Here is a 22,874-nt window from a genome sequence, read left to right as displayed (position 1 = left end):
AAATGGGTATGAAAATGCGTGTTTTTCTGCATCCTCATTAATGCTGCATATTCTCAGTTTTGTTTTTGAGTTTTAATCAATCTGATGAGTGGAAAATGTCATCCTGTGGTTCTAATTTTCATTTCTCCGATGGCCAGTGAAATCGAGTATCTTTTCATGTATGTATTGGCCTTTTGTGTGTTTCTCTTACTGTAAATTACCTTTTGGTATTTCTTACCCACTTGCCTATCAGTTAATTTATCTTCTTATCAACTCTATGGATCTTCATGTTGCTTATTATGTTACAATGCGTTTTCTCCAAAGGTTATCTAGATTGTCCTTTGTAAATCTTTATGTACGGTACCTTTCAGTGAACTGGATTTTTTTTTCTTTTTTTTACTTTTTCAGTCCTTTTTTAAATCTTAGGCTAGATTTAGATTTACAGGACAGTTTTATGGATAATACAGAGACGTGATTGGGGTTTTTGTGTCATTTAATCTTTCTGTATGGAAATGGAAGGGTTTCCCCACCAAGACCGTAAAGAGTGTGTGCTTGCTTCTCTTTCAGGACTGGCTTCACTTTGTTTCCTTCAGCTCTTAATCCCAACTGTAATCGGTTTGTCCTTGGTATGAGATAAGGGTCTAACTTGATTTTTTCCATCCCCAAACAGCCAGTGGGGACCTAACGTCAATTTTTTTGCCTTCTGTTTTATTTTTTGAGATAGGGTCTCACTCTGTCACCCAGGCTGGAGTGCAGTGATGCCATCATGGCTCACTGCAGCCTTGACCTCTTGGGATCAAGCAATCCTCCTGCCTCAGCCTCCTTAGTAGCTAGGACTAGAGACACATGCCAACACACCTATCTAATTTTTAAATTTTTTGTAGAGACAGAGTCTCCCTAAGTTGTCCAGGCTGGTCTCAAACCCCTGGGCTGAAGTGATATTCCCACGCAGCCTCCCGAACTGCTGGGATCACAGGTGTGAGCCACCATGCCTGACCTTTTTGGTCTTAATGATTAATACTTTCAAGACAGATTTGAAGCTACCTTCTCCATATCCTAAGTTTATGACTTCGCTCCTTCATCTGCTAGCCCTGTTAAACCGTGATTTCATGAATCAGTGTCTTTTGTGGAATCTGTGGGTAGCTCCAGGGCCCGTGGCAAGTGCCCTTTAAATGCCGGGAAATGATTGAAACAGAACATCTTGCACCTGCCTTTCAGGGAGCCATGTCAGCAGGGCGGTGCTTTGTGCCAAGAGCTTTACTAGGAAGGAGGGTGCCTTATCGGGATCAGTGTTAATTGATTTTATTTTTATTTCTCTAAATAGATAAAAGCATTCAAATAAAATTCATAAGGTACCAAGGAGTACTTTTTTGAAAGTACCCCTTTCAAATTTGACGTTGAAAATGCGCCTCTTCTCCTGAGCCAGAGCCCCCTGGCTGGCCGCCAGCCTCTGTCTGCGTGTGCACAATCCGCCATTCCTGCACCTTCTTTGCTCTTCGGGGTGTGTTCTGGCCGTCATCCCTGACTGGGTTGTAAAGGGCTCCTAATCCTTCTTTCCTGCCGCGTTGTACTCACCGGGTCTTCAGTGAGCCGCTGCTCCACTGTGCTCCCTGCAGCGGCTGCAGAGCTTACTGGCTGCCTTCACTGGTGGCTGCCCTACTGGGCTCTGTGCCCAGACTGACCCCAGGAAGAAGGGCAGATTGTTGTACGAGGGGCTGTCACACTCTTTGTCTACTCGACTGACTGGTTAAGCACAAAGTGAGAACTCCTGCTGATGCTCTCGTAGTACACCCGCAGCCCCTGCCTCAGCGGTCAAGACTTCACGGGATGCACTACAAATGTGAGGAAGAGCTGGGCCTAACCGTGAAAAATGAAAGTGAAGATAAGGCAGACCACCTGAGACAGAGCCAAGGGGAAGAGGAGATTCTAGGAGGAAGGTCCACCTTGGGAAGTGGCCCCACTGGGGCAGTTCAGGCAGCTTTGGGAAGAGCAGCCTGCCATCCCTGCTTCTGTTCAGGGCTCCTGCAGCTGCTCACATGCTACTGAAAGCTGATGTCCCAGGCTCCGGGGACCCTCCTCCTCCACTGCCTGCGGCTGTTCATTAAACATCCTGTGTGTGCCGCTTCAAAGCAGGTCAGATGAAGCCAGCTCATGCAGGCTGCCCGGTCAGATGGAGGAATGGACGAAGGCTGCCTAAAATGGCTCACAAAACCAGCCCTGACAATGACGTAGAGTTCCTTGCCTGTCAGACCAGAATCAATCCAAAAGGACAGTGCTGCCCAGTGTTGGCAGGATGTGAGGAAACAGGCATATGCTTCCCTGCTCGTGAGGTGCGGTCAGTAGTCCCTCTGGAGGCCAATTTGGCAAAATCAAGCAGATGACTTTAAAATGTGCACACCCTTCAAAAAACTAGATTGTTTGCTGGGGAACTAGATAGCGAAGAGTCATTGACAATGTTTACCATAGTAATGTCGTGATAGTGAAGAACTAGAAACTGCCTCAGTGCCCCACCACCAATTCAGTTCTGCCCATGCTACAGAGTATTATACAGTATCTAAAAATGATGTCACAGGAAAATGGGAAAGTTAATGAAATAAGGCTGAATGGAAAAAAGACTTGGAAGCCATATGTAAAGCACGATGCCAGGTCTGTTTTGGGGAAAAGAAAGGTCGTCATTGGGTGTGAGGTTAATAGGAGTGGCTTTCGTCGCCTTGGGCTTATTTCCCCTTTCTTTTTTTTTTTCCCCCACTCTGTCGCCCAAACTGGAGTGCAATGGCACAGTCTCGGCTCACTGCAACCTCCGCCTCCTGGATTTAAGTGATTCTTCTATCTCAGCCTCCTGAGTAGCTGAGACTACAGGCGCGTGCCACCACACCTGGCTAATCTTTGTATTTTTAGTAGAGACGGGGTTTTGCCTTGTTGGGCAGGCTGGTCTCGAACTCCTAACCTCGTGATCTGCCTGCCTTGGTCTCCCAAAGTGCTGGGATTACAGGTGTGAGCCACTGTGCCTGTCCTCTTACTTCCCCTTTCTAAAGACCCTGTTGGCCTCCGAGCTCCTGCTCTTACTCCCACAGCCAGTTCTCACCAGTTAGCCAGAATCACTTCTATTTAATAATTTCTTAAAGTTTTATTGGCTGGGTGTGGTGGCTCACACCTGTAATTGCAGCACTTTGGGAGGCTGAGGTGGGTGGATCACTTGAGGTCAGGAGTTTGAAACCAGCCTGGCCAACATGGTGAAACCCCATCTCTACTAAAAATACAAAAAAAAAAAAAAAATTAGCTGGGCATGGTGGCGTGCACCTGTAATCTAGCCACTCAGGAGGCTGAGACAGGAGAACCATTTGAACCCGGGAGGCGGAGGTTGCAGTGAAACGAGATTATGCCATTGCACTCGAGTCAGCCTGAGAGACAGAGTGAGACTTTGTCTCAAAAAAGAAAAATTTGGTTATAGATAATTTCAAGACATATGACAAACATTGAGAGGCTAGTAAAATGGACTGCATGCCCTCATTTTCCATCTCAGCAGACACAACCATGGAGACAACTCCTTCCGTCACCCAGTGCCCCCCACCCCTGCCCCAGATCATTGTGAAGCAAAACAAATAAGACATTTTATTCAGTAGGTGTCTCTAAAAAGATAAGGTCTTGGTGGTTCGTTTGTTGTTGTTGTTGACAGAATCTCTGTCTCCCAGGCAGGAGTGCAGTGGCGCCATCAAGGCTCACTGCAGCTTCGACTTCCTGAGCTTTAAGTGATCCTCCGCCTCAGCCTCCCGAGTAGCTGGGACTACAGGCATGCACCATCCCACCCAGATAACTTCTTTAAATTTTTGTAGAGACAGGATCTCTCTGTGTTCCCCAGCCTGGTCTTAGACCCCTGGGCTCAAGTGATCCTCCCACCTTGGCCTCCCGAAGTGCTGAGATCACAGTGCCCAGCCCTTGGTGGGTATTTTAAAACATAATTACAACATGATGATGACACCTAAAACACTGAACCATAAAAGAGCTGTCATAAGCAATTGAGTCACTTCCCTGCTCCAGAATCTTCCAAGACTTTGTGTCATCTTGGAAGGAAGCCTGGAGTCTTTGAGGTGGCTGCTAAGGCCCCTTTGTGGTGTGGCTCTGCCCTCTCTGCTCTTCTCCCTCTTCCCGGGGTGCACTGGGCACTTGTGTCTTGGTGCCTACCCTCCCCCATGCCCGCACGTTGGTAGGAGACTCCTGTTTTCTCATCATGGTGGTCTCTGCCCACATGTCACTGTCTCGGAGAGGCTTCACCTGATCCTTTTTTCCAAATGAGCTTCCACCTCAGGGCTCTGCAGAACCTCCCTGTCCTTCATTTTTCTCCATTGACTACCAGGATCAGAAGTGAACTGTGACCCGGCGCTCCCCACGGATGTGAGCTCCCTGGGCAGGAGGGCTACCTCCATCTCCCACATGACTGCGTCCCCAGCACCCAGGACAGAGCAGGGACTGGAATATCACGGGTGCTGAGTGAATATTTGTCCAATAGGTAAAAGCCAACAGCGTTGGCTCTCTGCTGATCTCTTCCTGGGATGGAAATACATGGAGGTGTGCAGGTGCTGTGGGCTTCCGTCCTGTGTTGAGGAGGCATCTTGCTCGCACCCCCCTCTGCACAGAAGCCAGGAGTCAGGCACTCCTCTGTTCCACCTCTGGGAGCGAGACCCATGCCTGACCACTTGGACGCTCCTGAAGAAAGGACCCAGGGACAGCAGTCCTCACAGGCTCTTCTGGGCAGAGACCCTGCTGCTCCACGTGCCTCAGCCGGGTTGTCCGTCTTCCTGTGAGTTCTGGAGTACCGCAGGATCCTCTTAGTGTTCTTCTGTCTGGAGCAGCCGGACAAGGAGGTTGTGTGTGGCCACCAAGGAGGAACTGACTGATGGAGCGGAAGTGCAGGCAGCCTAGGGAGAGAGCAGCCTCACGCCCGTCGGGTCCTTGCACACCGGGGATGAAAGCGGGGACAGGCGCAGATGTACCGTGGCCTCCCTCGAAGCCCTCCTCATTTCCCTCCCATTCGCGTTCACTTCCTCACTGCAGGGCCAGAGGGCCCCATCTTTCCTTCTCCCCTCACCACTGCCAGGCCCTGGGTCAGCACCTGGACCCCGTCTCCACTATGGACTCCCTTCCTGTCTGTTCTCAGACCTGAAACTGCACGGCCAAACGGAGTGATGCCACATGCATGTCCCTTGTCACCACCTTGGCCCGTGACCCTTTCAGGCTGCCTGGAGCCACTGCGAGTTCCTGGCCAGCCTGCTGGGGACCTCAGCAGACTCCATGCTTCCTGCTGTTGAAGCCTCTGCACTCCCAGCAAACAGCCACCCCCACTAGACAAACGCAGCGCTCTCACAGTTCTCACCTCCCTGCTGCCCACTACACCCTTAATTCTGGATCCTGGCAGTCCTGCCTCTCCCAAAACCTTCTGCAGTCATCTCTTATTCTTGTACCATTTGCTTTTTGTTCACCAGCTTTCTCTGCAGCAAATAAATGCGTTCCTGTGTCTCCTACCTTAAAACAGCCATTCTGTCTCCACCCACATCTCCCTCTCGCTCCTGCCGCAGTTCCAAACTTCCTCCCCCGGTTCTCTCTCACTCATGGCTGAATCCTGCCCACTCTCGGGCAGGTTGAGTGCTTCAGAGCTCAGAGCATCATAGCTCTCACTGTGGGCGGGTGAGGTCAGAACGTCTGGAAGGAGGCAGTCAGGGCCCAGTCAACCTGGAGATTTCAGAAGGGCACCAAATCTGGAGGAACAAGAGGCAAGATGAAGGTCCCGTCCGGAGCCTGGCCTGGAGCTGGGAGGCAGGCAACAGCGGGAAGGTGGGCGGCAGTCAGGCCATGATTACCAGGAAGGGGACATGGCTGGAGAGGATGCGGCTCCCTCTCTGTTGGGGTGGGGTGTCTGAGAGACCTAAAGGTCCAGGAGCGGAGGAGACGCCTCCTTGTGGCACCAGGCGCTCCAGTCAACCTGCTCCATCACCAGGGATCCCCAGCCCTTCCTGATGAACAGCCAGCACTTCCTTCTCTGGGCTTCCCAGCGCCCTCCTGGCTTCCTCAGCTGCCCTCAGGGATACCCCTCCCCCACCAGCCCTCGAGTCTTGGTGGGCCTCAGGATTCCGCCCCAGCCCCTCTTGTGGCACAGTTCCATGAAGTTGGGGGTACTGGGTGCCCCCCCTGCTTGCCCCGATCCAGGAATGGGGCACTCTTTCCACTGCTGGGGGTGCCAGCCCATGTCAGGCGTCACCTCTGCCAAAGGTGGTCACCTTACCAGGGCTGGGCCCCTTCCTTGGCAGCAGCCCAGTGCTGGGGCACAAAGGTCTCCTGCGTTGCCTTAGCTGTGGATGTCTGAAGGACGTTGCTAGCTCCGGAGTCCTCGTGGGGTCAGCTGAGGCCTTCATTGTGGCTGTGTGGCAGCCTGGTTTCCTTTGTCTCTCCCTGCATAAATTCCTTGCATTCTCTCTTCCGACGTAAATTCCCTGCGTGCTAATGTCCATTTCAGAGCCTACTTTCTGGGGAAGCCAGCCTGAGACACCATCTCGTCGGCATCTGAGGCCTCAACTCCAGGGACATGCTAGCAGCTCCCAAATGAATACCTGTGGCCAGACTTTGCTGCTGAGTACTGATCTGTGTAGCGAATGTCTGGGATTCAGCATGTGGGAAACAGGAGTCATCGCCTTCCCAGAAGGACCCCTTCCCTGTCTTCCATGGCTCCATGAGTGGCACCAGCGCCTGCCCACTGCCCAGGCCTAGAGTCCTATGGACAGTTTTGGTGCCCTGGAGCTCCCCAGTCTCGCACAGTGCTCGTGTCTCCTCACGCTCCCTGTGGCTGCATTGGTGCAGCTCTTCCGGCAGCCCCCTTGGATTTCCGCCAGAGCATCCCACCGTCTCTTTCTAGGTGCTCTCCACCAGCTCCACCTTGTGCTGTCCCCGAGTGTGACCTTCCTTCAGATGCTCTTGTGGTCACGTCGCTGATGTGCTTAAAATCCTTAGACTTTCCCCGTCAGGGTGAAATGCCACAGCACAGCCTGGGATTGGAGGGGCTTGGTGCCCTCTTTCCCAGGCTCACATGCCACCCTGCCCCCTGCAGGCTTCCACACTTTTGCAGCATTCCTAGAACTTGGCAGCCACCCCAACTCAAGATGATCTTTTGCCTCCCATTTTTTCTGCATCTGTCTCCTCCTCCTGGAGGGGCCTCTTCCCATCCTCCTCCTCCGCCTGGTTCACATCTCTTCAGCCTCAAGACGAGGCTCGGGCCAAAGCATCTCCTCTTCGAGCAGCCCCTGTTGCAGGCCCATCAGGCTGTCCCCTCGCTGACACGGGCCGTGAGCATCGGAGGGACAGGTGCTGTGACCGTACTCCCTGAGTCCACAGAGCCTGGCAGGGTGGGGGGACTCACACAGCACACTCAGGCTGTGTCTGCTTCTGGAGGGCAGATTTCAAAGAAGCATAAAGAGGTAGGACTTAAAGAAAAAATAGATCATAGGGCTCAGCGTGGTGGCTCACGCCTGTAATCCCAGCACTTTGGGAGGCCAAGGCGGGTGGATCACTTGAGTTCAGGAGTTCAAGACTAGCCTGGCCAACACGGTGAAACCCCAGGTCTACTAAAATTACGAAAATTAGCCAGGCGTGGTGGCATGCACATGTAGTCCCAGCTACTCTGGAGGCTGAGGTTGTAGTGAGCCAAGATTGCACCGCTGCACTCCAGTCTGGGCAACAGAGTGAGACTCTGTCTCCCAAAAAAAAAAAAAAAAAATTCTAAGAAGAGAGATGTTTCAAGTGGGCTGGGAGAGCTTGCACTGAAACTTTGAATATGGATTACAAAGGAGCCCAGGGAGGAAAAGGAGGGAAGTATTAAAGCCTGCAGGGGCTCCCCTTGGAGCTAGTTCGTGGTCTCAGGTTTGGAAAGAAGGGCACCAAAGTAAGACAACCAGACACATGGTGTAGACCAGTGGGAGTATTGCTGGGAAATGCCAAAGGCCATAAAAGGAGTTTCTGTGTAGTTATTTTTGAAGCAAGGAGTGTGGTTTAGGGCTGACAGTAAAATGTTAGTCCTGATGGAGAGAGAGCAACACTACGTGATTCCTATTTTGCTTCTGTCGTCTTTGTCAAGGAGAACAGTTTTTCATTTGGAATCAAATATTGGTCGTCGAAGGGGGTTAAAGCCTAAGAGAACGGGAGGCTGCATGACTGACCTTACTGTGCAGAGGAGGCTGTCTCCCCGGCGGGATGTCATGTCCCTGCTGCTGGGAGACATGCAGATGGGGCCGTGGCTCCATGGGGACTTTTGGAGGTGAAGGGCTTCCAGGAGATGGGGGCGACGGTGCTTGATGTGCTCCTCCACGTCAGTCCCCAGGGGATTCTGGCTTGGGAGCACATACATAGAAAAGGATGCACTGGTTTCTAGAAGTTCTAAAAAGAAATCATACCAGGCAAGCCTCACTTTTCCACAGATCAACCACAATCATACTCCAGAGAAGACTGTGCAGTGCCTGTATGTAGGTTTCCTGGGCATTTGGTAGAGGCTGTTGTCATAGCCTGGGTTCGGCATGACGGAGTGCAGGCCAAACGATGATAGAACGAAGTGGGCTCATTATCAAAAGATGCTGCTGGCCATCAGAGTGTCCCCAGAGGGCAGGCCCTGTCACCACCCCGAGTTCAGTCTCCGCTCACGGGTTGACCAGGGCAGGCCCAGTGTTTTGGATGAGGCTGTTAATGGAACAATGGTCAGATTCAGAGATGACATGAATACAACTGACAGCCGACTGAAGATCCCAGAAGATCTCAACCGACCGTAATGATGGACTGAGTTGAAAAGAGAGGCCCAGCTGCACAATTAAGAACAGGATCTGGGAAATGGGATTTGACAGCAAGACGTGTGAAAAAAGACGACTTTGGGCTCAGTCTGTTAACTGCGTTGTGTTGTCGGTCTGCCAAGAAAATGAGCATCAGCCTCAGCTCCGAGTGTCTCTCTCGAAAGGGAACATGGACAAGCCCCAGGGCCCTCAGAGGACCCGATCCAAAATGGCAAAAAAAGATGCCAAAAGATGGGAATGGAGGGGCCGTGGCGCCTGCAGGAAGGGGCAGCCATGGGAATGTGGCAACTTCTTCCAAGCGTGGAGGACTTAGGTTGGCGGAGAGCTCCCTCCTGGAGGCCCCGGGGGATGGGATCCAGAAGCTTTGAGTGGAAGTCCCAGAAGGGCAGGTTTTGGCAAAATACGGGAACAATTTCCTTTGGTTAGTCCGGTAAATGAATTTGGGCTGTCTTGGCAGATACTGCCCTTTCTTTGCTGAAGTGAACACTTGTCGGGGGTGTGGCAGAGAATTAAAATGGATAACTATGCAGAAGCTAGGTTAGGTGACTTCAAGGTGTGTTCTTTTTTCCTTTTTTTTTTGTTTTTTTTTTTTTTTGAGACAGAGTCTTGATCTGTTTGTTGCCCAGGCTGGAGTGCAGTGGAGCAATCTCAGCTCACTGCCAGCTCTGCTTCCCAGGTTCAAGTGGTTCTTCTGCCTCAGCCTCCCGAGTAGCTGAGATTACAGGTGCCCATGGATTTTTTGTAGAGACGGTGTTTAACCATGCCGGCCAGGCTGCTCTCGAACTGACCTCAGGTGATCCTCCCACCTCAGCCCCCCAAAGTGCTGGGATTACAGGCGTGAGCCACCGCGCCTGGGCGACTTCAAGGTGTTTTCTAAGCCTGAGGTTCTGTGATTTTTATCATCATACAAAGAAAGGGAGATGAGAATGGAAGTTGCTATGATTGTCCATGTGTACCTTTTAATTTGCCTTTTTTTTTTTTTTTTTTTAATTATTAGCCATTAGCAATGGGTTAAAATGGGGTTTGATTGTGGTTTTTAATTTGCCTTTTTTTTTTTTTTTTTTGAGACGGAGTCTCGCTCTGTCGCCCAGGCTGGAGTGCAGTGGCCGGATCTCAGCTCACTGCAAGCTCCGCCTCCGGGGTTCACGCCATTCTCCTGCCTCAGCCTCCGGAGTAGCTGGGACTACAGGCGCCCGCCACCTCGCCCGGCTAGTTTTTTTTTTGTATTTTTAGTAGAGACGGTTTCACCGTGGTAGCCAGGATGGTCTCGATCTCCTGACCTCGTGGTCCGCCCGTCTCGGCCTCCCAAAGTGCTGGAATTACAGGCTTGAGCCACCGCGCCTGGCCTTTAATTTGCTTATAACACATATGAATGGAAGGACTATATGTAGGAGGACACTTAGTACTCTTTGCAAAAGAGATCATCTGTGTGCCACTTGACCATGGGACAGAATGTCTGCAGCTCCCCAGAAGCCCTGTCGGGCCCCTGCCAGGCATTCCCTCCTGCAGAGGTAATCACTTCCATGGCTTCCATCATATAGATTCGTTTTATCTGTTTTGTTGGTTGGTTGGTTTTTGAGAGATGGGTTCTCCCTATGTTGCCCAGGATGGCCTCAAACTCCTGGCCTCAAATGAGCCTCCTGCCTCAGTTTCCCAAAGTGCTGGGATTACAGGTGTGAGCCACCATGCCTAGCCCAATTTTGCCTATTTTTAAACATTTATATAAATGGGACCATGCAGAGCGTTCTCCCGTGGGTCTGGCTTCCTTGGCTGAACTGGTTTGTGGGACCCCTCCATGTCAACGTGCCTGGTTGTAGACGGATTCCTCACGTTGCCCTGTGGTGGTCCACACGTCTGGGTCTGTGGCCAACTGTGCCCCGCCGTCTCCTCCTGTCTATACGGTGTGTGCTCAGACTGGTCTGTGGATGACCAGGCAGTCTGGTGGCTGTGGGCTCGCAGACCCCCGGGAGGGACAACCAGCTTCTAAGCCCACCCCCTGGTTCTTCCCACCTGACAAGCGCACAATGGAAGAGTCTAGGGAAGGAGTGCCGAGCGGGTGGCTGACAGGCAGCCTGATGGACGAGAGGCCCGGGGTGCGAGCCAGGCGGACACCCTGAGGCAGCGTGTCAGGCAGCATTGCCACGGTGGAACAGGCCACTGCTGTTGCTTCCTGAGCTGTCCTGGAGACTGGAAAAGGCAGCTCATGCCTTTGGCCAGGTGCCTGACAGCCTTTTAGGGCAGTTCAGCCTTGGCAGGGCCCAGTTCCCCTCCCAGGGAGTGAAGACAAGGGGCTCCAGAGGGGCTGTTCTGGCCTATGTCACCACCCGACATCCCAGCAGCCCATGTGGTTGGTGCCTTTGCCTTCCTGGGTGCCGCTTGCAGAGGCAGGGAAGCAGAGCGCCAGCATTCCACTTCTGACCCTGCTGCGGGTTTGGAAAAGTCATTTCTGAATGTCTCAGTGCCTTCGGCTCCTCTGAGTGCTAATCCAGTGTCCTGGTCTTGTGGAGGCCCGTGGTGGGTGGAGGGGGACAAGGCGGGGGCAGAGGCTGGCCTGGCCTGGCCTGGCCTGGCTGGTGCACGCCAGGGCTGGAGCCTGTTGCCTTATATGACAGTGACTGGGATGGCCCCATGGCTTCTGCCTCCTCCTCTGAACCTGGTTGGAGTTCCAGGGAGGCCTTGCCAAGTGGGGTCAGGCCTCTTCTGTGGGAGGGAGAGCCCACAGCCGGCACCTCTGCTTGCACCCTGCACAGTTTAGGTGGTGTGGGGGTGAGGCTTTTCTTTTTCTCCTTCATGGGATAAGTTCTCAGTCTGTAAAATGAAAAAGTGGTCTTCCCCACCCCCAGCCCCCGCTGTGTCCCAGTGGGAGCTGAGAATGCAGGACTGGGTTTAAAAGGTGGGGAGGGCCATGAGGATGAAAGGCAGCCGGCAGGCAGGGACAGTGAGGGGGCTTGCCACTCAGATGTGGGTGTATTTTCATCCATTTACCCTCTTGGTGCTTTTTCTGGTGCTTTTCTTCATTTCTGGATAACAGCCCCATCCTGACCCACCCTGCCCGTCTCTTCCCTTCTGGAACCACCCCTAGCACTGCTTTGCCGGCCCGCCTGCTCCCCTCACCCCCAGACCGGGCCAGCCCTCCTCGCCCGCTGCGAGTAAACGAGCTCCCGCGCAGGCCTTGGGTTTTGGATTAATGAAGCCCAGATGCCGACTTCTGACTGGCTTTGAGTTCGCCGTGGAGCAGCTCAGAGGGGGCGTTGGCCTCCCACTGTGTTCCCAGCCCAGCTGCTGCCGGGCTCCTGAACAGCTGGAAAGCCGGCCGTGTCTGACAGGGAGGGGGAGAAACTGAAGCTTGGGGCTCTCGGTGTGGGGCCAGGGGGTGGCCTGCACCCACGGGGGTCTGTGGCAGGGGCCGCAGAGCGGGAATGAGGGGCTTCTGTTCGTTGTCCTGTGGCTCAGTCTGGGTGGCCACTGCCTTTCCTCAGTGCTCTGGTGTGGGGGAAGTAGGGAGTGTTGAGTGAGTACACAGGGGCGCTGCGGGGCTGGGCGAGTACACAGGGGCGCTGCGGGGTTGGGTGAGTGCACAGTAGCAGGAAAATCGCTTGAACCTAGGAGGCAGAGGTTGCAGTGAGCCAAGATCACACCATTGCATGCCAGCCTGGGCAACAGGAGTGAAACTGTGTCTCAAAAAAATATATATATATGTGTATATATATAAAATACTCTATATTGCATATATTATACTATATAAAATATACTGAGTGTATATATAGTGTATATATATTTTGTATTTTTAGTAGAGACGAGGTTTCTTCATGTTGGTCAGGCTGGTCTTCAACTCCCAACCTCAGCTGATCCACCCACTTCGGCCTCCCAAAGTGCTGGGATTACAGACGTGAGCCACCGCACCCGGCTTAACCGGGCGTTTTATATTTTAATTTGCTAAATCTAGCAATCCTATCTCCCTTCCAGCTGAATCTTTTGTTTTCTTTTTCTTTTTTTTTTGAGACGGAGTCTCGCTCTGTCACCCAGGCTGGAGTGCAGTAGTGTGATCTTGGCTCACCGCAACCTCCGCCTCCCGGGTTCAAGCAGTTCTCCTGCCTCAGCCTCCCAAGTAGCTGGGATTACAGGCACCCGCCACCATGCCCAGCTAATTTTTATATTTTTAGTAGAGATGGGGTTTCACCATGTTGGCCAAGCTGGTCTTGAACTCCTGACCTCAAATGATCCACCCACCTTGGCCTCCCAAAGTGTTCGGATTACAGGCATGAGCTACTGTGCCTGGCCTGAATTTTTTTCTTAATTGTTTTATTGAACTACAATATACAAACAGAATAGAGCAAAGACATTTAAGAGTATGGCTCAGTGCATTTTCACAAGTCCAATGTACATGAAACCAGCACCCAGGTCAAGAAATGAAACATGATCAGAACCTGCCCCCCATCCCCACCCCAGGGTCACCAGGATCCAGCTTCCAACAGCTGAAGTTTGCCATTTGCATTTGTTTTTTTTAAGAGTTGGGATCACCTGTAATCCCAGCACTTTGGGAGGCTGAGGTGAGTAGATCATGAGGTCAGGAGTTCAAGACCAGCCTGGCCAAGATGGTGAAACCTGTCTCTACTGAAAATACAAAAATTAGCCAGGCGTAATGGCGGGTGCCTGTAATCCCAGTTACTTGGGAGGCTGAGGCAGGAGAATCGTTTAAACCCAGGCATAAAAGAGTTGGGGTCTTGCTATGTTGCCCAAGGTAGCCACGAACTCCAAGGCTCAAGCAATCCTCCCACCTCAGCAGCCTGAGTAGCAGAAACTGCAGGCGTAGAGTACAGTAACTGGCATGCCCATGTTTGTACGTTACATAAATGAGACCATGTTGGCTGAGCACTGTGGCTCATGCCTGTAATTCCAGCACTTTGGGAGGCCAGGGCTACTGGATCACCTGAAGTCGGGAGCTCGAGACCAGCCTGGCTGACGTGGCAAAACCCTGTCTCTACTTAAAATACAAAAAAAAAATTAGCCAGGCATGGTGGCGTGTGCGTGACTGTAGTCCCATCTACTTGGGAGACTGAGGCAGGAGAATCGCTTGAACCTGGGAGACAGAGATTGCAGTGAGCCAAGATCATGCCATTGCACTCCAGCCTGGCAACAGCGCGGGACTCTGTCTCAAAAAACAACAACAAAAAAATGAGACCATGCAGATAAATTTTTTGTGCCAGGCTGCTTTCCTACCACACTGGAGGTCATTCATGTGGTAGGAGGTAGTGGTGGTTCATTCATAATCATAATGCCGCCACAGGACTGAGCCGTATGGATGCAGTCTGATCTGTCTGTCCACTGTGCTGCTGCTGCTGCTGCTGCTAGCCTTCTAGTGTCTCTCCTTTTTTGCACAGGAGTAGGATTGCTGGGCATGGGGTGGGCATCTACACGTCTTCAGTAGATCTTGCCAGTTTTTGGCAGTGGTGCACCCATCAGTATCCTGCCAGCTGTGTGAGCGCCCGTAACCCTGCACCCCCACCAGCACCTGGCATGGCCCCAGTTCGTGTCGGCTCTTCTGGGGTGCAGTGCTGCTGCTGTTTGTTCTGCTTTTTGAAAAAGCCAAGACTCTGCTGCTTTGCTGAGTCCTCTGACTTTCTTGACTCTTTCCTAAGAAAGTTTAAAAGCGCCCCGGGGTTTTAGGCCCTAGATGAGTGCCTCTGTGATCCCAGCCTCACCGGAGCTTTGAGGAAACCATTCCTGCCTCAGTTTCCCTTCACCCAGGAAGCCTCTCTGCATGCATGGCTGGGCTGAGAGGTCCAGGGGCCAGGGGTTCCAGGCACAGCTCTCGGCGTTCTCAGGGCTCTGTCTCAGCCTCTTTGCCTCCCTGTGGCTTCCTCTTACTGGTTCTCCCTCTAGGAGGCAGGATGGCCACCAGCGGCTGTAGTGGCCACCCTGCTGGAAAGGCCCACATGCCTGCACTTTGCTGATGGTTCAGTCACAGCCCGAGGCCACCTCTCAGTGACTGGGTCAGGTGCCTGTCCTGGGAGCCTGGCAGGAAATGGATTTCGCAAAGGAAAGCCCAGTGGATACTGGGTGAAAAGAAAACCATGAAGTTTGGCCTCCGGAGGCCAAGTCAGTCACCCAGCCTCCCCCACCCTGCAGGGGTGGCGCCACAAAGGAAAGAAGAGGCAGAGGTGTATTGAAAAGCAGTTCAGCGCTCCTGCCTCTATGGATCCATGGATATGTATCAGCAGAGGGGATAAAAAACTAAGAAAAGCCCTGCCTGCTCTGTGGGCCTCTGAAATTACCAGGAACTGGAGTTGTTGTGTGGACTTACTATTTAATTTTCCGATCCTGAGCATTTCATTCCTCCTAGAATACATAATAATGCTATCAGCCAATGGAGAAAGCCCTTTGGGGTACCCCAGATGGACGGTGGGTACCCCAGATGGAGGGTGGCTCCCGCAAATCCCCCCCTCCATGAGTGTCCTGCCCCCTGCTTGGGCTCCCCAATTTCCAGCACACCCCCTCTCAAGCTGTCGCTGCTTCTCCCCCAGGCGGCTTCGAAGCCAACTCAGCCTTGTGGTCATTGCTCGAATGCTGGGCCAGCAGGAGACACTCCCTCTCTGGCAAGAGAAGACCCAGGTGAGTGTTTGCTTCAGGCCTGGGCAGGAAGGCCACGGCCTGCGGGCTCTGGAGCCTTTCCCCAAAGGCCAGGAACATCAGGCCCGAGACCTAAGCTGGATCTGAACTCTACTCATGTTCTTTCATCAAGACTTACCACTTGCGTGCCAGCCATGTGCTAGGCGGTGAGGACAGAACAGTGAGCTGAGAGCCTGTCTTTTCTTACAGTTGTAGTAAAGGTTGGGTGTGGTGGCTCACGCCTATAATCCCAGCACTTTGGGAGGCTGAGGCGGGCAGGATCGCCTGAGATCAGGAGTTCGAGACCAGCCTGGCCAATATGGAGAAACCCATGTCTCTACTAAAAATACAAAAACTAGCTGGGCGTGGTGGCGGGCACCTGTAATCTCAGCTACTCAGGAGGCTGAGGCAGTGAATTCCTTGAACCCAGGAGGCAGAGGTTGCAGTGAGCATTTAATTCAAATAAATGAATTAAATTCATTTATTTAATTTTTTTTGTCATCATCTTAACCATTCTTAAGCGTAGTGTTTCAACCATTTCTAAGTGTACAATTCAGGGGCCTTAAGTGCATTCACATGGTTGTGCAGCCATCACCACCATCCATCTCCAGAACTTTCATCTTCCCAAACTGAAACCCTACACTTGTTAAACACAGCCCCCCGACAGTGTCCCCAGCCCGTTTTTTTGTTATTTTTTATAGTAAAGCATAAAAGCAAATACTGTTTGTAAAGATGAAAACAAATACTATTAAATTAAAACTACTCCCTCTGGCGTCCCCTCCTAGCCCCCAGTGTGAGGCATTGTTAGGGCAGCAAGGGCATGAAGAGGTCGGCCTTCTGAGCTGGGTGCGGTGGCTCACGCCTGTAATCCCAGCACGTTGGGAGGCCAAGGCCGGTGGATCACTTGAGGTCAGGAGTTCAAGACCAGCCTGGCCAACATGGTGAAACCCCGTCTCTACTAAAAATACAAAAAATTAGCCAGGCGTGGTGGCGGGCACCTGTAATCCCAGCTACTCGGGAGGCTGAGGCAGGAGAACTGCTTGAACCCGGGAGGCGGAGGTTGCGGTGAGCCAAGATCACACCACTGCACTCCAGCTTGGGCAACAGGGCGAGACTCCGTCTCAAAAAAAAAAAAAGAGTTCGGCCTTCGTGTCCTGTTCCTCTTCTCTCCAAAAAGCTCTGACTGCAGCCTCCTGACAGCTCAGAGGACATCACGAGGTGATGAAGGGGTCACTGGCAGCCCAAGCATGGATGGAAGGGAGGTTGAGCGTGCCCGCACCTCCCCAGTAATCTTCCTGGAATCCTGGAAGAACAGCTACTGGGTACAGCTGACTCTGGAAAGAGTCTGTGCATCTCTAGCCACTCAGGCAGCATAACGCCTGGCTCAGAGGGCTGAGACAATGTTCCAGCACGTCCCAGGTGCTGTGACTGCAAGGAGGGAGTTCAGAGAAGTGACCGGTGGAGTTGGGTTGTCTGAGCGGCCTCGGCCTGGCTTGTGCCCCGGCTTTTGCCTCAGATGCCCCCTTTGCCTTGAACGCTTCCCCCAGGCCTTAGTCGGGCTGGAGCTTCTTGTCATTCCCACTCAAGCTGAAATGTCATCTCTGCAAGGGGCCTTCCTGACCACCCGACCCAGAGCGCCCCAGCACTGGCTTTCATCGTGTCCTACGTCACTCCTGGGGGCCACCCCCTGATTTTTCCTGTTCGCTCAGCATCTGTGTTTTCCACCCCCTACCCCCAAGCAGAACGTAAGCCCCTGAAGAACAGGGAACACATCATTTCTGCCCCCTGCTGCCCCTCGGCACCTGGCAGTGCCTGGCACACCCCGGGAAGGCAGTGCATGCTTGTGGAAGGGACGGGCACCCAGGTGGGTTGTCGGGGTGCATGGGGAGAATGTGCCCCAGGCTGAGACCTTGGGAGGGGCAGTGAGGAGGTGACCGGCACTGAGGTCACTTCACAGATGGTCTCTGTGAGGAAGGAAGAGCAGGGGGACGCAGCGGTGTGGCTGGGAACAACCAGCAGTTGGAGGCAGGGGGCGCCCGAGATGGGGTGCTTGGGAGGACTTTGGGACGCAGACTGAGGGACAGGTCCAGCACAGAGTGGAGGCCAGAGGGGGCGCAAGACAGGTGGCCGGAGAGAGAGAATGCGAGCCAGTTCAAGGCTTGGCATTTTGCTTCGTTTTGTTTTTTGTTGGCCAGCAGCCGTGCATAGAGTGAGGAAAGCTTGGTGGGGCTGCCTTCCTGGTGGAGGTCAGAGTGGCAGCGGGGAAGTGTCATGGAGGAAGGGCTGACGGTTGTTAGGCCCAGGAGTTGGAGGCTACAGTGAGCTATAATCACACCACTGCACTGCAGCCTGGGCAACAGAGCCAGACACCTTCGCTAAAAAAAAAAAAAGGTGAGGATTGGGGGCGCGGGAGGCAGTGACTCACGCCTGTAATCTCAGCACTTTCAGAGGCTGAGGTAGGAAGATCACTTGAGCCCAGGAGTTCTTTACAAGAAGTAAAATAATTAGCTGGACATGGTGGCATGTGCCTCTAGTTCCAGCTACTTGGGGCAGGGATGCTGAGGTGGAAAGATGGCTTGAGCTCTGGAGGTCAAGGCTACAGTGAGCCATGATGGCTACAGTGAGCCATGATGGCGCCACTGCACTCCAACCTGGGCGACAAAGCAAGACCCTGTTTTGTTTTGTTTTGTTTTTTAAAAGAAAAAAGATACATGGAGTGGCGCTGCCTCCCCTTGAGAGATCCTGGCCCGGCAGGCCTCCCAGGTTTCCCAGGGGCCAGGGTCTTGCAGCCTGTCAGGGCCAAGCCAGGTCGAGCGCACTTGCTGTGTGTGCCCACCATGCACCCATGTGTTTGTTAGACACTAGTTGAGCAACCTGAGTGCCAGGCTCTATGCCAGGTACTGGCACTGGGGAGACAGCACCAGATGACCTCAGAAGAGAGGGGTGAGCAAGTCGGCCACGGCCGCGGTGACTAACTCTGCCCAGGCACAGTACGGCAGCAGCTAGAGAAGATGCCCTGAGCCAGGTCTTGGAGGCTGAGTCAGTGCTTGTACTGCAAAAAGGAGAAAGGGAGTGAGATTCATGGCGACCGGAGGGATAGGAAGGACTGGCAGGGGCCTGCCCATGGCCTTCCTGGAGCTCCCTCCCCGTCTCCACTGCAAGCCCAGGGCTGCTCACAGCCTCCTCCCAGGTCTTCAGGCTGCCAGGCACTCCCCTTTCCAGTCTGGCCTGTCAGCCCTTCCTGAAACACGCCTTCAAAGGGCCACCTCGTCCCCACAGCCGCCCACTTAGCCCACATGCCCCTTTCCCAACGTCTCCTCCACGGGGCTTACTAGTGCCGTGTGTTCTCTTTCGCCCTCCTCACAGGCCCTGCCTGCTTTCTGCACACAGCTCTGGGTGTGTCTGGGCCTCTTCTTCCTTTCCACCTGTCACCCTCAACCCGCAATAGTGGCAGCTCCCATGTGCACGGCACAGCTGTGTCCTGGCTGCTGTCCTCGGCACTCACCCCTCCTAGCAGCCCAAGGCCTTCAGACTTACTGTCATCCATATTTTACAGATAGCGAAACTTTTCAGGGTCACCCAACAGGGAAGTGGTACAGCTGGGATTATTTTATTTTTGAGGCAGGGTCTCACTTTCCCAGGCTGGAGTGAAGTGGTTTGATCACGACTCACTGCAGCCTCAACCTCCCTGGCTCAGTGGCCTTCCCACCTCAGCCTCCCGAGTAGCTGGGACTATGGGTGTGCACCACCACACCTGGTGAATTTTTGTGTTTTTTATAGAGGCATGGTTTCACCATGTTGTCCAGGGTGGTCACAAACTCCTGGGCTCAAGCGATCCTCCTGCCTCAGCCTCCCAAAGTGCTGAGATTACAGGCATGAGCCACCGTACCCGGCCTAGAGCTGGGATTAAAGTCCTGCCCTTGACCACTGCAGGGCACTGCCTGAGCCTGTCCAGCTCTCTCCTTGCCTCTAGACATCCTGGACCACACCTGGTACTTCATGGTGAAGTGCCCTGCTGGGTCCTTGGGCTTTAGTCCCAGTTCACAGACAGGAGGACAAGGACCATCTCTCCTTTCCCTCATCAGTGCACAAGTGCTGGAGAAATCCTGTCAATCGATTCACTGTGAAAGGGGGCACAGGGGTTGAGAATTGACTGGTGTAAGAGCAGAGGACCTGGGGCTGGATCTGGGCACAGCAATTTGCAGGGCACTGCTGGGCAGGAGTCGCTGATGGCCAAGTTGCTGGGCTCTGTATCTCCCACAAGCTGCAACGGAGGTCCCATAGAGCAGGAGCAGAAGCACACGTTGGAGATCGGAACTTAAAGGACAGGACTGACAGCATTGAGGTCACACAGGCAAGTGGAGGTTCAGTTAGCCAGAGCCTCAAGGCTACAGTGAGGGTTTTGACTCTTACGCAGAAGTGGGGAGCCCCTGCAAGATTTTGGGCAGAGAAGCAACAAAATCTGATTTATAAAATATTTAAAAATTACTCTGGCTGCTGTGTTGAGAAGGGACTACTGGGAGTGGAGAGGAAGCAGGTGATTGCAGTAATCCTGGCAAGAGATGGCAGTGGTTTGGCCTGGGGAAGTAGCAGTGTGGGCGGTGAGAAGTGGTCAGATTCTAGGTGCGTTTCCCCAGTACAGACAGTGGGATGTGCAATGCAAGAGAACAGAGACAAGGACTCCAGGTCTGTGCAACAGGCGGGATGGAGACGCCCTTTGCCTACCCTAGGCAAGACGCAGGTGGAGCAGGTTTGGGGAGGAAATCAGGAGTTTGCTTCTTATCCTGGGGCACTTCTTGCAACACAGTAAACCTCTTGTCAAAGTATGTCTTCCAGTTTGGGGTTTGGGAAACATGGGCTTCAAGTGGCTCAAATCAAGGGGGATAAATGTTTGCATCTACTCAGAAAATGTTAGCTGCAGTCTCGACTGTTCGTCTATTCATTTGTTCGTTCCTTTGACAAATACTAGACGTGTACCATGTGCCAGGCATGGTTCTAGGTTCTGGGGACTTTGCAGTGAAAAAACTGTCCTCAGAGAGCTTACATTCCAGGGAGAGAGGGGGAATAGGTGATAAAAAGCAAGTAAATTGCAAAGGGGCCAGGTGCTGAGACTCACTCCTGTAATCCCAGCGCTTTGGGAGGCCAAAGTGGGTGGATTACTTGAGGTCAGGAGTTTGAGACCAGCCTGGCCAACATGGTGAAACCCTGTCTCTACTAAAACTACAAAAATTAGCTGGGCGTGGTGGTGGCCACCTGTAATCCCAGCTACTCAAGAGGCTGAGGCAGGAGAATTGCTTGAGCCCGGGAGGTGGAGGTTACAGAGAGCAGAGATTGCGCCACTGCACTCCAGCCTGGGCGACAGAGCAAGACTCTGTCTAGGTAGGTAGGTAGGTAGGTAGGTAGGTAGGTAGGTAGGTAGGTAGGTAGGTAGGTGGATGGATGGATGGGCTGACGGACGGACGGATGGATGGATGGATGGATGGACTGACGGATGGTAGATGGATGGATGGATGGACGGACGGACGGGAACTTGAGCAGGTGGGCCTTACTGAGAAGGTGGGTGTGGAGCAACAGCTGGAAGGGAGAGAGGGGCGGGTGCTGTGTCTGGTCAGAAGGCCCAGGCAGGACACCAGCTCCAGGGAGCCGCAGGCAGGTCGTTGGGTCTTTGCAGACACTTAAGATCCTGGCTTCCTGTCCTAGGTGAGGAGGAAGCCAGGATTTGCACTCAGGAGCAACATGCTGTGTGGCCAGTTGCTTCTCCGGAAATCAGCTTCCACCACATCTTCCCTGCCTCTGAGAAGGCTGGTGAAGGCCTGTCTTCCTGAGAGATCCCTGCTTCTCGCTCTCGGTGTCTGCCCTAAGCGGCTGAGTGTTTGCAGAGCCAGCTGCCAGCATTGAGGTTGAGATAGGGAGGGTTCTGATCTGACCCATCCCCGCGGGTTCCCGCAAGGCCCAAACAAGCCCTTATCCTGGAGTGGGGTTTGTGTGTGGGAGAGAGACCGGCTGGAGCATCCAGAGATGGAAACAAAAGGGAATAAACAATCGGAAGGCACAACGGCGCAGGCAGATCGCAGGGGCAGCAGCTTGCTGCGCTGAGCACAGCCAAGCTGTTTTCATGAGTGAGAGGAAAAACACCAGAGCAAGCACCGCAAGAGTGCTGTCCCTGCGCCCCTGCCCAGCCCTACCCAGGCCTCCTGTAGCAGGGAGGGTCCCGGCCGGGCGAGGCCTGCCCGAAGGCCACGCTGGGGGTGTGGACTGCAGAGCCTGACCCTGTGCTTGCACAGCTGTGAGCCCTGAGTGGGCAGGGCTGTTTTGGAAACTATCTTGACTTGTGAAGCCTGAGTAAGGCGGCACAGCTATGGTTTGGGTGAAGCCCCAGATGGTGCCTCTCTTTGCCCAGAACCTTCCTCTCCCCTCCCAAAGGGATCAGATGCCAGGCTGAGAAGCCCTGGCCACCTTCCAGAAGCTGAGGCCCTGAGCCTGACTCCTAGCCCCCAGCCCCCAGCCCAGCTGCTCTTGTGGGCTGTCTCAGCCCATAACCGGCTGATGTGCTGAGCAGGTGGTGGGTGAGTCACCGGAGGAAGCCAGGTGTGCCAGCCAGGCTAGGCTCAAGAGGGGGGCTGGGCTGCAGGGCTCAAGCCCCTAGCCCATGATCACCCTGCTCCTGTGCCATCTAAAGAGATGGTGCCTCTGTGAACTACCTTGGCTCTGTTCCCGCTTACTCCCCGCCCTGCCCCCAGGGCTGTTGTGGCCTCACAGAGGCCAAGGGCTGGGAGCCTGCCTGCCTCTGCTACAACGAGAATTAGCTTCAGGGCAGCTGGGCAGTCCTTGCTGGGGCTGGGCCCAGGCTACCCAAATCAAGTGCATACACTGGGCCAGAAGGAGTAGCTAACTGTGGACACCTGGACTTACGCGGGTCACGTTCCCTCCAGAGGGATTCAGAGCTTGTTTGTTCAGAGAGCTTGGGCAGTTTATTCAAAAACTAAAAGGGCGCTGGGGCGGCTAATAGATGAGGTGCCATAGTCAACCAAATGCAGCGTGTGGGCCTTGTGGTGAATCTCCCTTCAAACAGAACAAGGTTGGAGGATATTTTAGAGACAGAGAAAACTGAACACAGGTGTTGGATGATGATAAGGAAGTCTCGGCGATTCTGTTAGGAAAGAAATGGTATTATGATTAGATAGGGGGGAGATCCTTATATTTTCTGTAGAAGTTCTTTATGGGTAAAATGATGCAATGTATTTGCTTTAAAATCCCCTGGAAGGAAAAGAGCGGGAAGGGGAGTGGAAGGCGGGGGCTGAAGACACAGGCCAGGCGGGATGAAGATGATGGGGGTCATCACTCATGGTGATGGACCATGGTCTCTCCTCTTCGTGGTGTTCCAAACCTCCACAGAGAAGAGTGAAACCAAAAGAGAGGGATGCAAGGGAGGGTGGGCCCACAGACGCAGAGCGGCAGTGCAGG

At 53.3% G+C, this 22,874-nt stretch overlaps 2 protein-coding genes across 4 annotated transcripts in view; both read left to right on the top strand.

Moving 5' to 3' along the window:
- LOC105522210 (protein FAM178B-like) overlaps positions 1 to 15,518 on the top strand; it is a 47,158-nt gene extending 31,640 nt beyond the window's left edge. The window contains exon 7 of the mRNA XM_011956649.1: positions 15,326 to 15,518. Coding sequence (XP_011812039.1) covers positions 15,326 to 15,518 — 193 coding nt within the window. The remainder of the gene's footprint in view (positions 1 to 15,325) is intronic.
- Positions 15,519 to 19,543: 4,025 nt separating this feature from the next.
- LOC105522123 (protein FAM178B-like) overlaps positions 19,544 to 22,874 on the top strand; it is a 22,956-nt gene continuing 19,625 nt past the window's right edge. The window contains exon 1 of one of the 3 annotated variants that reach the window (XM_011956535.1): positions 19,544 to 19,764. Coding sequence is in view for 2 of the 3 variants with exons in the window: in XM_011956533.1 (XP_011811923.1) it covers positions 22,755 to 22,757 (3 nt within the window). In the remaining variant the exon portion in view is untranslated. Of the gene's footprint in view, positions 19,765 to 22,654; positions 22,758 to 22,874 lie in introns of those variants that run through there. The other 2 variants (XM_011956533.1, XM_011956534.1) reach the window with 2 other exon arrangements.

Source organism: Colobus angolensis, unplaced genomic scaffold (genome assembly GCF_000951035.1).
Source record: "Colobus angolensis palliatus isolate OR3802 unplaced genomic scaffold, Cang.pa_1.0 Scaffold42, whole genome shotgun sequence".
Classification (NCBI taxonomy): Eukaryota; Metazoa; Chordata; class Mammalia; order Primates; family Cercopithecidae; genus Colobus; species Colobus angolensis.
This window is presented reverse-complemented; position numbering and strand designations above follow the sequence as displayed.